Below are 16,790 nucleotides of genomic sequence, written 5' to 3' on the forward strand. Positions count from 1 at the left end.
AAAGAGTTTGCCTTCCGGGAAAGCAGCAGAGTGTGACCAGCTGGGAAATGTTTCTGTAGAGCAGGACAGGACAAAGCCACCCACAGCAGCCAGGCTGCAGAAGGGGCACAGTGCTGATAAAAGCAGAGGCAGATCCAGAAGTCAACTCCTCCAAGTATCAAGCACAAAACTCTTCTGGCACCTCAGGGGAGCTTGGGCAACCTCTGAGGTCACAGAGTTCCTGAGCCAGAAGACAGGACACCCTCACCCTTGCAAGCCCCCTGTGGCAGGAGGGAAGGATGTTGGGTTTTTTTCCTGTACCTCATGACTTCAGCTCAATCCCACAGCCCTTATCCATGCTGAATGGAGCAAACAGCCACATCCAGAACGACTCAGAAAAGGATGTGATTTCAACAGAACCACTGGCAAGATCCAGCACTTCCCAGCAGGAGGTCAGGTCAGAGGATCATGAAACTGTGGGATAAAATCTTGGTTTGGGTGAAGCTATTGACCTCCAAACTGGTCATGTTACAATCAGCCCCATGACCAAGATACAGTAACGTTTCAAACTAACATTAGCCAAAAAAGTAATGAAGCTTCTTGAAATTTTCTTGATGACACATTTTTTTTTCTAAAACCACTGATTTGGAAAAACCAAAACTGCTCCCAGCAGGTCAGGTTTGACACAAAACTGTTGCTAACCTTTTGAAATACGTTTTGAAACTACCACCATATCCTGTTGCAGGCAAGTTCTGCTGCAACCACCTTGGTTTTATGTGACAGATGACATTTTGTTTGAAATTCTAGTGGAGGTAACACACAGAGCAGACTTTTAAACTCAAAAGGCTTGCATGGGGTTTAGAGGAGCAGTGGGACAGAACAGAAATGGGATGGCTGTGTCATAGTTTCATTCATGAAAACTGGTACTTGCTACTTTTGTCACATCAAGAGGAAGGTCTCTCTTCCTACCTTTCTCTCCCCACCCTTCTCTCCCCACTCCAGCTCCAATTTTTTGTGGGCTATGAAAACAGCATCATCATCCCTCCCACATGGTGAAAACTATGCTGGTTTTTTACCTTTTCTGTTTCACAAAACACAAAAGAGTTATCAAAACTGTATCATTGTATGGCATGATACAGTTCCCACTGTTTATGACAGGCAGCTGAACCCAGAGCAATTACTTCTGCTGATCATAGAAGACATGGAACTTCCAGTGAGGAAACTGAATAAGCAAATGCACGAGTGAAATGGTAATAGGGCCCAATATTTTAATAAACAGTTATCTCTACATGTCACTGGTTGACAAGACGTTATGAAAAACTACCATCAGATGAAGCAAATGTGCAAGTGTTCTTCACTATGACAGGGGCACAAGATCTGGCAAACTCAGCATAAGGACACGTGGTGCCCAGCTCTGCTTTGAAGTGCTTGCATACAATTCTATGCAGAAATAAAACATGCTGCTCCTGTAACAAGCAATACTTACAGCTGGGTATATATTTTTATAGTTCATAACATCACAATTTTGCAAGCACTTCAACTCTAAGTATTTGTCAAGTGACAAAGAAACTGAACCTCTTTAACTCTTCCTACCTTCTACAGAAGCTTTTCTAGATGCTGCTTCCAGAACAGATCTAACTCTAGATCTCAAGAGTTTCCATCTAGAGAATACGTTAAGATCATGTCCAAAGCAAAGTTTAATTCTGGTCTTTGGAGTATTACAGCTAGAAATCCTCCAAGTTTCATTTCTCTCAACCTGATTCTCATCTACTACAGCAGGCTTTGCTGCGATGATTTTACTTTAGCCACACAAGCCTCCAGTGTTAATAAATCCTGTTTGGAATGTGCAACAGACTGTCTGCAGGGAACAGGGACAACAACTGGATCCACAATCACCATCCATCACTAGGAATGCCAGCCTATTTGGGATCAGCCTGGCTACTGCAAATGGACTGGCTTAAGTTAAAAATAGAAAATGATGCTCTCAAAAGGGTATCTTGCCTACATGGAGTTAATCTTCTTTGTTGTTATGCCAGTCGGTGGCTCCATTTCTTGAAGGTTCTTGAGCAGTTTAATTATAAATATCCTCTTCAAAGTTTCACCACTGGCTTATTTTCATCACCTACCAAAGCCCTGAAATAAACTCTCCACTTGCATTTGTAAACAAGGAGCTTAAAGGTAGTATTTTGCTGCTACAGTGGTGGTGAACAGCCAAGTAGCTGTGCAGGAGTCAGAGCAGGTTCAGCCAGGTTAATAAAACTTGTCCTGACTCTGGTCATGCTGCATTCAGGCTGGCTTCACACCCCCCAGTGCTCCCAATAACAGGAAGGAGACACTGGGTGATGCAAACCAGTTATACACAGGCCCAGACTTGATCCTGTCCTAGCAAGGGTAGAACCATGTTCTCAGAGTGCAGATCCTGAGCAAACAGCCCTGGCTGACTCTGCAGAGAGAGCAGCTCAGGTGTCTGTATGTCCATGGTGTGCTTCACACCCCTCGGGACACTTGAGAGCTGACTGTGCACAAGAATGTGTAAAAACAACAGCATCTACGACACAGCTCACAATCTGCTGGTGCTGGCAGGTCAAAACAGATCATTAATGATATCTGACCACACCATTCTGTGCCAATGACTCTTTGCCTCACTCAAAACTGAACTTAGAGCACATTTTACATGATATTCCAGCCATAAGAATGTGACCATTATGGGACATGATTTCAGATCATCTGGCAACACAAGTGTCTACACATTTCACTCAGCAGACATACAGGAAAGACATCCCAGAATGAGGTTGGTCAACCTAGGTGTGCTTCTGATTCTTGGCAATACTTTTGGCTTACCTCCTGGATGTGTTGCTCCAAATGACTGATCAATTTGTTCTATGGTTGGAGCAATTGCCTGAGAGTTAAAGTGGACACCACTGAAAGAGAAAACAAAATTAATCTGCCTTCAGAAAATTGAATGGATGCTACAAACATTTACTAAGGCAAATACCACATTTAAATTGGAAGAAGTCTCCAAGACTGAAAGAAAGGGTAAAGTGGTAAAAACTGGTATTTAACCAAAGTGGTATGTTCAAGAAAGGGTAATTATCTACATTCTTTTTTGACAGTTATTCTGGTTTTTTTAACAAGAACGATTGGAAAAATGAATTTAGGATTACAAAACTGAGAGAAATCAGGCACTGTAATCAAGAAGAAACCAAGGGAGGTCTTAAAATCACTTACCAATATTTTAACTTCACCTTAGTCAAGTCATAAACTTCAATCACCTGAAACAGAGGAAACAGAAACATTAACATTCCTCACAGTGTTGAATCATTCATTATAGAAGCAAATTCTCATCAAAAGGCACAACCAGGTAGTGCTGCTCACACCATCCTGAACAGAACTCTGCCAGGACGGGTGACAGTGACAAAATTCTCAAATTGAGCCAACGACTCAATTTGTTTCACTTGTGAAACAACTGCTAAAGAACAACTCCAGAATCCAGGTTAAACAGCAGAAAATCATCTTGTCACTTATACATCAGCATCTTGGCCCCTGCAAAGTGAAGGAAACTAAAAGGAAAGCAAGAGCAAAGGTGAGCTAATTAGGGAGTTCTCTAATGAATGTCAAACAGTAGGCCATTCCTTGGGGTGCTCTGATGACCCCGTGTAGGGCAGCAAGTCCTAGCACTGACTGCACTGTTCTAACTTTCCAGCTCCTTTTCTAGAGCAGAAGATGAACACAGCAAGGTTAAGTCATTGTATTCCATCTCAATACTACATAAACAGACATCTACCCATCTCCACAGGCCTCACAGATAACTAGAAGAGCACTCCACAGAGCATCAGAGCAAGCCATAATACCTAGTTCTGATATGCATTAAATATTGCAGACCTTGCTGAATACTCCAAGGAGCTCCCCTCCCTGTGGGTAACATGGGGTATGGATCCTTTGTTCTGAATACACAACTGCAAACCTGCACCTGAGATTGATTTCATATGATTTTTATGTGTCTGTTACTTCAGGCTGGACTTGGCTTTAAGCAGATCATCTTTGGTGAGTAACCATGGTCAAACATGAGCTTGTGTGTTCCTGTGTCACCAGGAAAAGGAAAACATACAGAGGACATCATCACTGCTGTAAAGAAAAGGTAAAGTACTTTCTATTGCTTTGTATAATCTTTCAACAAATCTCTGGCAGATTTAGAAAGGACTCACTCTTCAACTAAAGAAGAAAGCAGAATTCCCCAGGGAGCTTGCTATGAAATGTGGTTTTAGAGCCTAAAAATATCACCAGCTAAGAAGGAAGTCTTGGTTTTGGGAGATGCCCAGCAAATCACCCAAAATTTAAAAAAAAGAAAAAAGAGGGAATGTTTAAACTACTGTATTTATAAAAAAAAAACTCCAAAAAACAAACAAACAAACCAACCAAGAAAACCAACATTTACGGGTACACTGTTGACTCATAGAGAGTTGGAAAGTTGTCTGGAGCATTTTGTTTGCTCACAAAGCCCACACATTTCTGGATATAAGCAACAAGTACAGCACAAAGCAAGTAGCAAATGAACGTTCTGGCAGAACCAACATAAAGAGCAGCAAACAAATTTTTCTTCTTAATATACTTTGAATTATGGTTCTTGGAAAAACCTGGTTCCTCACTATTTTAATTCAAATGCAGTTTGCCATGTCAAGGTTTCCTTTACTGCACAGCTTAGAAAAACAAAGGCTACTTTTATGAAAAAGTAGGAATTATTTTACATTTATTTTGTGACTTTGCACATCTTTCCCCAGAAAATGTTTCTGAGACTAGAGAAAACTACCACCCCCCTCCCCCAGATCTAGTGTTGCTGGAACTACCAGGCAGCATCAGACACTCTCCTGAAACCCACTGCAGTGGTGGAAGAAAGAAGGATGAGCTGAACAAAAAGGAGCAGTGCCCAGGGAACAGCACATTGCACAGATGAGGTTCCCCACAAAAATACCCTGATTCATTCAGACCTAATTCATGTCAACATCTCTTTTACTAACAGCAGAGGAAGAAACAAGCACAACTGAACAAAAAGTAAAGGTAGTGGAAGGATCTCACCAAAGTAATGAAAAACATTTTGAAGAGACACTGCCACAGGCCATAGCACTAGAAAAGGATCTATTTTGCAGACTACAGAAGCTACCCTGACAAAAGGATCTGTGACCCTCCTATGTGCAAAGGAACTAACAACTGAGAAGACCAAGAACTATTCAGTGACGTGTTTACTACAGAGCCAGAAGGCAGCTGGTTTAAATTATTAGAACCTGATGTTTTGTCACACTCACTCTTTTGATAATTGCTACTGAGTAAGACTTGTAAAAACGTTCAGGTATCTACTAAGCAGCAATAACACTGTGGACTGTAACTCTTTCTCTACCTCAGATGGAGTGGGAGAGTTGTTGCTAAAACTCACAGTAATGTTTTCAGAACCACGTCCTGGATCTACTCTCAAAACCCATGTACCAACATCTCCTGCAGTGCTTGGCTACTGAAAGTGGCAGAAACTATGAACAAACCTTCCTTCTCTTCCTGAGAAAAGGGAGGAAACTTTTGGGGAATATAGCTTTCCTCCTCCACCATCTTCCTTGGGTCTGTCAAGTCTTTCTGCTTAGTACCCTGTATTTCAATCTCTTTTCCACAGCCAAATCTAACAGCATGTGTTAAAAACAACACCACACAGAGCAAAGACAAAAAGCCTCCTGATTTTTCCAGTGCTGCTGACACAGTCCTGCAATCTTAAAAGCAGGCATTACTTACTCTACACACCTACAGTGGTTTTTTAACAAGTCCTGTTGCTCACTTCTGAACTGACCCTGTAGAATTTCTTCCATAAAGCTTTCTGAAAACTTGTACAATGGAAGTTTTCGCAGCATTCTGTGCACTTACACAGCTTCCCTCTTTGTAATTCAAACAAAGAAAAGGTGTCACTAGACCACTGAACCACAATAGGAGAGATCTGGTTTTTTTAAAACAAACCTAAAAGGCACATGCCAGAGAAGTCTGGGCTTCCTGGGTTTTTTTATACATTTTACAACACATTGTGGAGAAAGGTGAGAAGAAAAGCTCTAAAACAGTTCTTAGAACACAGGGTGTTGAAATGACAAAGCCAGACTCTCAATAAACTGTTTGGAGATGCAGAGATGTGACATACACTTGCCACAGCACTTTAAAAACACCCCACAATTGAGACATTCCAGAAAACATCAGTGAGCAAACCATGCACTTGAAGTGATTATGTCCATCTGACAAGGAGATTTTTCAAGATCTTCTCTGAAAAATTTTAAATTCCCAGATGAATCTGAGTAAGTTCCAAATCTCAACAAAAATTAAAATCCTGTTATTACAGGAAGGACCTCATGAACAGAAACATCCATAAGGCAATTACAAACTGAAATCTGGCAAAAAGTGCTCAGTTGTCGACCCATCTGAGCTCAATTTGAACTAAAAATTGCTCTTCAAAATGTGTATTTTTAAAGTTAATGTAAAAGAGATGTGAAGAAAAAACAAAACAAAGGCACTATGGTGTTATAAGTTACTAGTAGAGAAATAAACACTTTCAAGAACTGTTAATGTGAGCTGTTATTCACCAATTGTATATATCCAGATTTCAAGTTCAAGTCTCAGTTGAGAGCACACTGCTTTATTCTCACAGTCACTTTCCTGATAAAGCATTGGCTGACATTTTGGAGAGTGACGTTTTGCTGCTGGTTTTATTGGGGATGTGAGGAAAGGGAACAAGGCTCCACCTACCCCTGTTCCAACACTTGGAAGCATGGATGTGAGCACCATATTCTAGACTTACCTGGAGGGTAAGCATTGTATTTTATAGCATCACAGTGAAACCCACACTTTGGCTTTCAAGTGTGAAACAGCAAGGCAGTTGGAGCAGTAAACTCTCACCCAATTAGCCCAGTCAACACCCAGTGCAACTTAAGCACACCAGGTGAAAACCACAGTGGTAATTCTTTAGCACAGCTGGTCCTGCCACAAGGACCACCCTGCATAACTAAGCAGTTACACAGAGATATTTAAACGCTTCAGTTAAGAAAGCTTTTCAGAGTTTTGTACTGATCTCTCCACACTCCCACAGTCACCCATTTTGTATGGATGAAACAGAGCACTTGCACAACAGATTTTTTTGCAAACACAAATGCCACCCCAGGGCAGTGAGCAGCCTGCCCTTTGTTTTACATCTTAACTACACAAAGCATCCTAAAGAGAGGCAGATCAACATCTGGTCACCTAAAAGCACAGAAACAGAAAAGCTGGGGTGAGGACTTTGATTTCAAGAATAAAAACTCATGCAAATCAAACTGAAGTCAGTGCAGGAGGCAGCTGCTCACAACAGGCCTGAACGTGGGGCTCAGGGAGAAATCATGCAGCCCCACAAGGCCTCTGTGAACCTAACCCAGCTGAAACCCAAGAACAGGGGGAAGGGAGTTTGCTTTCCAAAACAAAATGGCAGCACAGATAAAGGATCAACCTGGGCAGAAAACAACACTGGCAGTTTTGCATTAACCAACCATCACAGTTCAAATCCCAGGCTCAGCTTTAGTCATGGTCTTTTGCAACTTCTGCTGCAACTTGAGACAAGATGGGCAAGGGAGACCACACTGGACCACACTCCCACTGCACTGTTACAGTCCGCAGTACAATGATAGTGTCTTAACCCTATAAACAAAGACTTAACCTCCAAACTGAAGAAGTGTAGATCATTATCACAAGAGTAAACTATATATGGCAAATTAAATGTCTACAAGAACCCCAGTATATCCCAAGATTCTGGCTTGCCTGATTTTGTCTGCAGGAAGGGTGTTTTATTACCTTAAGTCTCTGATTGAAAGCATCAAACAGCAGTTTGATTCCATCCTGAGTCAGGTTAAGGATGAGGTCATGGCTAAGAGGTGACTGTAAAACAAAAACAAGAGAAGCTGTTAGGCTTTTGAATTCAAGGCTTCTTTGTTAAGATAGAGATCATTGTGTAAGTATCACCTGGTTACTTCAGAAAAACAAAACTGCCTCAGAAAACAACCACTTGTTCAATGAAGGAGCATGATGAAAATACATTTGGCCAAACCTCTCAACCCTTCACTTTCTCCACAAAAAGAAACAGAAGTGCCTGTGTGAGATCTGTACCCTGCAAGAACTCCCAGAAGGGTAGTTGTCCACTACTGTAAGTGTTGGGGGAAAAAAAACACAACAAAAAAACACCTTGAAAATTAACATTCCAAGTTCAGCACCAGAGACCTCATGCAGGGACAGTCTGATGCTTTCCTGGCACACAAATCAGCAGCCCACCTCCCCATGCCTCACATCAGAACCCAGCACACACTTGTCAGGGAGCTGGTGAGAGAGCTTTCCACTTCAGAAATCAGTGTGTCACAAGCCTTTTTCAAGCCTCAGAAGGAAGGCTGCAGACTCTTCTGTTGTGAATTTAGGTTTCCTTAGTTACTGTGAATCATAACAACTAAAGGCTTAATTTGCAGTCTGCTGGAGTCAAGAGGAGACATTCCACTGGCTTCACCTCTGTCTGCTGCGACCCCGTGGAAGCACCAGCACAACCCACACGTACACAGGCAGCTGGCCCCATGTCAGCTGTGTGATCCTGTACCCTTCTGAGCACATTTGTTTCTGAAACCTCTAACCATCTCCTCAGAGGAGAAGGAAGGCTAGATGACAAGACAGGCAGCAGTATTCCTACCCTGGAAATGCACCAAGCAGTTATCCAGCAACAGAATGGGGACGGGACATCAGCCACACCAAATGGCCCTTTTTAGGAGTTAAGCGTAAGCTGTCTTGAAAATGTTCTCCTGCCCTTTTCTTTGCTGGGAGAAGGTCTGTGTTTTGACTGTCAGAGGTCTAATTTTCATCGTAAACTTTTCACCTCTTCATTCTCACATCAGCACTGTCCTAGCCTGGATACTTCTGTGGCAGAACAAGGGGCAATGGTCACCAACTGGTACACAGGAGGTTTAACTCAAATACAAGAAAAGACTTCTTTACTCTGAGGGTAACAGAGCACTGGGACAGGTTGCCCAGAAGGTTGTGGAGTCTCAACTCCTGGAGACATTCCAAACCTACCTAGACGTAGTCCTGTGTAATCTGCTCTAGGGGATCCTGCTCTAGAAGGGGGATTGGGCTAGATGATCTCCAGAGGTCCCTTCCAATCCCAACCACTGTGATTCTCAAATGCCTCTCCCACCCCCTCCCAAACCATGTATTTCAGACTTCACATCACTAGGACAAAACAAGCCCCAGGGCTTTCAGTCCCCAGTGATGCAGATTTCCCATTCTCCTTGACCACTGCACAGTAGTTTTTCCTGAAGCAGGTTCCCTTCAAACTCATCTTTCTTGAGGACCAGTGATCTGTCTTCTAACCTTCCCAGCACCTTGCACCATCCCATACTTCACTAGTGGTGGTGAACTTGTGTTGAAGCAGCACTGCAGCATAACCATGAGCCTGAGATAAAAAGGTCTAATTTAATCCTGATGGTCTTTTTTTAAATCCCTTCTACATCTAATTTAGAAAGGCTAGAGATAGAGAGAAAAAAAAAAACAAACCCAAATCCATGTGTCACATTGCATTTAAAAGATATAGATTATAATAGATATTCTGTATGGGATGTGCTCTGCATTTCACTGGTTTCTAAGCAGAATTTTCATAAGGTTATTCCAAAATTAATGAGCATTATGAGTACTTTTGAGGGGGTGGGAAAAAAAAACCAAACACAGCACATCTGAGGAAAAACCTGATATTTAGTACAGCAAAAAGCTGCTGTTCTATGCTGGCATATTTTCTAATAAAAGAAAAGTCTAAAGGGCACAAATTCAGTTCATGTGACTTTTAAATATGAAAGATGATGCCAGGAAGCAATAGGAGAGTCCTTCCTGAAGGAAGGAACTCAGATGTGCAGTTACACTGCTAATTACATGAAGCTGCAGGAACAACTGTTATTGGACGATTCCACTGACAAAAATCCAGATGATGAGCCTTAGGAAAACATACAAAGGCAACTCATTAGCCCACTTAAACTGATCAAAAAGGAGTTAAAATTCTTTAGCCACAGAAAGGGGTTCATCAAGCTTTTTTGGCACAGTATAGGCATCCCATTTACATCAAGTTAAAAAGACACCCATGGCAGATCTAATTGCATTTGATTGTAGTAGACATTTTTGAAAGGAAATACTGCTGGAGTTCCAGGATCAGAAATTGAGTGTTTTATGCTTTAGATGCAACAACTTTAAGTAACATTTGATGACTATTCTAAAGGCGTTTAGAAAGCAAAAAGGAAAGACATAAAGGCTGTTCAGGTATAATTTAGCTAGATAAAAATGGTGCATGGCAAAGTTTCTTTAAAGCTTTGAAATCTTAAAAAAGACCTGTAGCAGCAGCTCTTTGTGCTCAGCTGCTAATGAAGTGCATGATGTTCTGCATGAGGGTGAGGACAGAGCCAGGCAGCCAACTGCAGCCCCTGAGTGCCATGTGGAAACAGCCACCCTGATACTGGCACTGAATCCAAATAATATACAGCAAAAACATCAGCAGCACAAATCTTCCATCAGGATGAGAACTGTTATTTTGCTGGACTATGCAGGTGTTAGAAATGTCTTTACATTTATCACAGTCTGGGCAGAAAAAACCTTAAACTCCCCTCTGCTGCACAGTAAAAATTCAGTGTACATGGTGAAGCACAAAGTAGCTTCCCCAGTAGTGTGAAAAGCCAAGCTGTGGTGTTCCCTCCTTCCCAGCACTGGAACACTAACCCTTTTGTGACTCTACAAACCTGAAAGGAACAGAAACCTCATCATTTGTCTAAACAAACCCAGAAATAATTCTGGAATGCACTGTGCTAAGAAAAACTAGCCCACCTCCAGAGCACACAACACTCAAGGAATGCATTCCCTGCCAGACAGATGCATTAAGCACAAGAAGTTGGATTTTCAGTTTGCAATTCAGTCATCAGGAAACCCATAAATCTACATAATGTGAAACAGAAAAAGGATAACACATTTAATTACATGGAAGATGTATCCAGCATTACATGCCAGAGCCAAGCTTGCTCCTCAGCCATTCAGTGTTCACTGTGAATGCACGAGGCCTCCATCAGTATTTTGAGCCAAACTGATAACCCAGCAAGACTTTGCATTTCTCCTGATGGAAACATCTTGTCATGTGGATATCCACATATGGGTATCATCTTCTGATCAACATGCATTCACAGAACACAGACTTGGAGAGCCACCTCTGTCCCACCTCCTCTTCCCTCCAAGTAAAGGTGGGAACATAAACACATTTTCTCTGACCCAGCAGAAAGGTTTCACTTCTAGGCCCCTCTCTGATGGAAATGAACTTAATGCTCAGTTATGGAGAATGATTAAAGCCTCTATAGCTGCTTTAAATTCTTGCATCCACTTTCTGCAGGCAAAATTGCAGATCCAGAGAGAAAGCATGGAAGCCTTTTCAGGGGGTTCATCACCCCTGAACCAGACACAAAGGCAGAAAGTAACAAGTGACTCAGTACTTCAGAAATCCTGCAGTGCTTGACAATGTAAAAATGGTCAATTAAGAATTCAATTACCCAGTTAATTACAGAACACTTCCTTTCTTTGAGGCAAAACAACACCACCCCACCACTGCACACACAAAACCTGTTAAATCACTGCACTGTGCTGAGGGTTACTACACTCATTGGGGAAAGTGCTCTGAAAGCTACACCCCTGATGCAGTGGCAGTAAGTTGGTGTCATTCAGTTTCAGGCAGCTCCCCAGTTCCTCCAGCAGGTATGTCAGCATGACAGGGTGTCAGTACCTTAATTCTGGGACACAAGGAGGTAAGAGACCTGGCCAGACCACCCTCTACTCACCTGCTCACTGTAGAGAACCTGGACGTTTTTGATAATGCGACAGTGTTTCTGAAGGATTGCTACAGCCTGAGCCAGGGTCATTCCTGTCAATGACAAGAAAATAAAAATGGCACTTCTGCAGCTTTGGAGAGCAGCTCGCAGTGTTTTTCAACAGAAAGGTTCTAGATGAGGTCACAGGAGTCACCAGCAAACAGTACACTGCCGCAGGAAGGTATGCAATCACCAAACAAGCCTGCTTGACTCATGGTATCAGCACAGGCCTGGTTGGTGAAACAGAAAAGTCATTGTTTACCCACCAGTTTGTCAGGCACACACCAAGGAGAAGGACCTCTAGCCACAAAGTCAAACAGCAAAGTTCAGGCACAGGAAGCACAGATCTTTCCACAATCCAGGCACAAAGTTTTCATCTTTTTGGGGTCAACAATTCACTAAGTGATTGTGTAGCCTGCACCAAACCCTGCCAGGGGTTGGAGCACTCCTGTACACACTGAGCAGGCTCCTGGCCTGCATTTTATGGCAAAGCCTTTATTGAGCTTGATAAACCACTGAGGAGTTGAAGCAGAGAGATACAAATACTAGGAGGGAGCAATGATTCTCCTCAGACCTCACAGGCCACAGTGGCTGCTGATCCAGCTCCGTTTGTGTCAAGGAAGGAACTTTATCTTCTCAGTTTACAGAGAAGATAAACATCCTTAACAATTTGGTTTAATTGAAGTAATACACTTAACAGTCAGTCACCCTCCAACACCATTTAAAGGGCTTTTTTTTATTGTGTGGGGTTTTTTTCCCCCCCCCTTCAGTGTATATCTTATCTTTACAGCTATAAATTTTAGAAAGTGGAACAAAGCAGCTGATTCTGCAGAAAAGAACAGCACCACACCATCCCATCCTTTATCACACTCAAAACCTTTGTTGCCTTTCCAAATGAAACGTGATCGTGTTCCTGCATTCAAAGCAGGCATTTGTAAAGACAGGTTATGAGCTCATAATTGTGAAGTTTTATTTCCCTACTAATTGCTGCAAGTCAATTTAGATTAGTTATCTGACATTGTATTTACATTCCTTGCCCCGTTCTCTATTTCTAGTTTTTAAATATTAAGAAAGTTGCCTTGATTAGTCAAAATTTACCAAAGGATCTATTCTTTTCTTTAGGTAACATTTATTTAGGCACTGAAATTTTTATTTACTAGCTACATCTCTCAAGCTCAGCCTGCACATCAGGTTCCAAAGCACCTTTTAGACATTATTTACAGCACCAAAGTGAAAAAGCTCCCTCTTTCTCTCTCTCCATATACATAGATTTGTATCACACACACCCCTAGATCACCAAAGGTACAAGCTTTAAATGTAATACCAGCTTAAAACTAAAAAAGAGTAAAGAAATATTCATTTCACTGTTGCACTAAACCACCTGCCTGTTGCACCCATAAAGTACAGCTTTTCTGCAACCACAGAATCAAGTTACAGGCAATTTGTAAAACTCATCTACAACTCTTCCTGTGAACTTGTTTTTCATATCAGCCCATAATCCTGGGCACACATTTTTTTGCAGCTACACCAGATGATAATATAAAATAAAAAAGAGCAGTTATTATTTTAATAACTGTAATGAAATCAAAATGCATAGGGCCACACCATAAAGCAGCACTGTTTCTTATTATCTAGGAGGTAGCAGTTGCCTAAGCAGCTGAGTTTTAAAAAGACAAGTTATTTTGTATTAGATCACATTTTCAAAATGGAACAGCAATGTAAATACCAAGGAGCTAAGATCAAAGATGCTGCTGTGAAAGTTTGGGGGTTTTAACCCAATCCAAGCTATAATTCCAAAAAAAGGAACAATTATTTAGGAGAGTAACCCTCATTTTCAAAGTCAGCATCTCTAGGAGACTTGCAGAGGTGAGACCATGAGCCCTCGTAAGAAAATGTGGCAAAGGCTCAAGCAGAGAACACACTGACCGAATCTGTACACTGATGGGTAGTGCCTGAAGTAGGAAAGGGTTTTTTGGGGGAAAAAAACCCTGTGGTTAAAAAAAGTGCAGACAAAGATAAAGTTCAGTTGGTAGCCTGATGTAAACTGATGCAATCTGGGGCTGGGGAGTGTGCAAACAGATGGCTCATGTGACTGCCTGGCTCAGGGCTTTCCCCAGCCGCCAGCAAATGGACACAGACACATTTTGCTTCAGTTTTCAGCAACTGGGGATCCAGCAGCCTCTGCCATCCTAGCAGAGCCAGGAGGAGCAACACAAGCTCTCCAGAAACAGTGGACAGAACCAAACACACACACACAGAGGGAGGAGCATTGCCCCTTTGTCTCCCTCAGCAGAGAGCCAGAGGAGTGAGGACACTGGGCTCTTTTTCTCCACCCTTGTCACGCACACGCCCCATCCCCTTTTCCTCACCACTCCTCAGCCTTTGCACTCAAGGAGGAAAACAAAGAATTCTTTTTCCCCTGCTCAGCAGGCAGGGGAGAAGCAAACATGGTTCCCAGCACATCAGACCATGGCCAAAAAATGCCTACAAAGCCCAGCACTAGGACTGTCCTATCATGGACTTCTCCCTTTCCCAAATGCTGGAAAAACACAAGTGCCACCAGCTCCTCCTCTCACCTATGCAGGTCATGAACAACCAGGCTTGACATGTTCATCTCTGCCCAGACCATGTGTCTTGAAGAGGAGGGGGTGCAGATGAAGGTTAAAAGAGAAGAACACAAGAAAACCCAAGGAAAGATGAATTGTAAGACATTAAATACAGTGAAATCTAGTAGGAAAAGAAAGTATGAAATGCAAAAGAAATACAAGTATGCCTTAAAAATTATACATCTCCAACACTAATAATACAACTGTAGTTACTACAGAATAAGGATTTAATTGTTCTGTTTGAAAAGAGCAGGGCCCAAGAGGTGCAGTGTCCCAGGTATCCAACTGAACACAAAACTCAGCCTTGGTTAAATTTTTTATGTTCTGGTCACGTAGTGAGTCAACGCTGGAGCCAGAAAGAGAATCCCAGAACTCATGTAAAAAGTTTTCCTGGCATTTCCCCTCAGTCATCCCCATTGTGGGCACAACACTGGGAGTCAGCAGAAGTTCAGGAATACAGCCACTCCTCCTGCTAAGAGCAGATGCAAACAAACACCAAGTGGAATAACACTGGCCACCAGATTCCCATTTACACCAGCACTTCCAACCTCGCTAACACAGCTAAACCAGCTTTGTCACAAGGGACAGTTTTCATTATTGCTAACACAGGACAAAGTTAAGTATCTTAATACCTAGGCAGCCTCCTGCTCTATACCAGCAGGTCATGCTAATTATATATTAGGCTCATCACGTGGTGGCTATGTTTACTCCAGGAATCACAGCTGAGTTTCCTCCCTCTCACATCCATGTGTGTGTCTGTGTACACACTGAGAGAGACAGGACATCATCTTAACCATGAGATTGCCTAAATGGGCTTCTTGGGAACATGGTAGTAATTTCTTCCCTTTTTTTTTTATAAGGACAATAGGGGGGAAGTTGATACTGTGTGTTTATGAAGATGCTGAGGGTATCTAATGGGAGATTTTATTTGTTTTGAGGTAAAACAGGCACTAAAGGATGGCAGAAGGTCAGGCAGAGCTGGGAGAGCACAGTAACCTATTGGCAGCAAAAGGAGATCACCCACATTCCCAAGGGTGGGACTCAAGGTGCTATAAATAGCCTCCAAAAGCCATTCTGAGGCTCCCCAGGCCCATTGAGCTGTACTTGACTCTGAAACCTGCCCACACAGGACTTTGTGCCTGGTGGGTGTCACACACACACAGGTGCACAGCTCAGCACCAACACCTCTGGGGCCACCAAGTTGATGCCAGCTGTGAAACAGGGTTTTATGGAACTGTCTGTCCTCCTTGCTGACACAGGGGACAACACCACAAGTGTCCCTCAGGTTCTGGCAGATTCAGGAGGCTGCCACACCAAGCCAAACTACTACTGCCCTTAACTCTGCCTTAGGGAAAACAGCAAAGAGAAAACCCTGAAAAGAGTCCAGTGCTGGTATCTCAAACAAAACCACAGCAACTACAGTATTTTCTGAGAGCTTTAAGGGCTACCAAGATCTGCTTGAAAACACAGGTCATCTGAAGAACCCACACCATCTGAGTTCCAACTGTCCATTTTAAGTGCCCTGTGCTGAGCACCAGCCAAATTTCCATCAGCTGAGGGAAAGTTCTTATTGCAGTAAACAGAGCAGTGGCTGGTAAGGAGGGACCTCTCAGAGAGATGGAGTAGTCAGTCACTGGGGAGGGGAGAAATACTTGTTATCTAACCCCAAGAAAACCTCTCTGAAGTTTGATTTCTCCACTCTAATGTTGCAACACAGCAACAACACAAAGGAATTGTGAAACTCGACTGGTCTTTAGGAAGGGTTTGTACAGGAAAGCACAGTATCTGTGCTGAGTGCAGAGCTGAAGATGCTGTCATCACCTGAGGTACATTCAGGTAAACGTCAGATCTTAAAAAACTACCAGTCTAAGATGGCAAGTCCAGGCAAAACAAGATAAAATGAGCAGAGGATCGAAACTGACCAACAAAGCACAACCCAGCATGCAGAAGTTAAAAGACTAGACCGTACATGACAAGGAAATCCTTAGAGCTCCTACATTAGTGTTTTAGTGATAAAACTCTGACTCTCTCAGCTCCCTGGAAGCCACAGGAGAAGCTCGGTGAGCACAGGGATCCCGAGGGGACCCCCCCTCACACACACACACGGGGCAGGCAGGAGAGCTCGGGGGAAGGGAGGACAGACACTTACCCAAGGTGAACTCCCATTGCTCGTTCCCCAGAGAGCGCTCGGGCACCACCTCCAGATCTAGCATTGGCTCAGGTAGCGCGGGGGCCGCGGGGCTGGCACGGCGGTCACCCGGGGCTGCGGACCTCTGGGGGGGTGAGGGGGAAGAGA

At 42.9% G+C, this 16,790-nt stretch overlaps 1 protein-coding gene across 1 annotated transcript in view; it reads right to left on the reverse strand.

Moving 5' to 3' along the window:
* Positions 1-16,760, reverse strand: part of LOC104394798 (chromosome unknown open reading frame, human C16orf70) — a 34,727-nt gene extending 17,967 nt beyond the window's left edge. The window contains exons 1-5 of the mRNA XM_010004435.1: positions 16,644-16,760; positions 11,859-11,941; positions 7,819-7,902; positions 3,208-3,251; positions 2,821-2,900 (exon numbers count right to left, since the gene is read on the reverse strand). Coding sequence (XP_010002737.1) covers positions 2,821-2,900; positions 3,208-3,251; positions 7,819-7,902; positions 11,859-11,941; positions 16,644-16,707 — 355 coding nt within the window. The 5' untranslated portion in view covers positions 16,708-16,760. The remainder of the gene's footprint in view (positions 1-2,820; positions 2,901-3,207; positions 3,252-7,818; positions 7,903-11,858; positions 11,942-16,643) is intronic.
* Between the last annotated feature and the right edge of the window lie 30 nt (positions 16,761-16,790).

The sequence above is a fragment of the Chaetura pelagica genome, unplaced genomic scaffold (genome assembly GCF_000747805.2).
Source record: "Chaetura pelagica isolate M959 unplaced genomic scaffold, ChaPel_1.0 scaffold449, whole genome shotgun sequence".
In the NCBI taxonomy this organism is placed as follows: Eukaryota; Metazoa; Chordata; class Aves; order Apodiformes; family Apodidae; genus Chaetura; species Chaetura pelagica.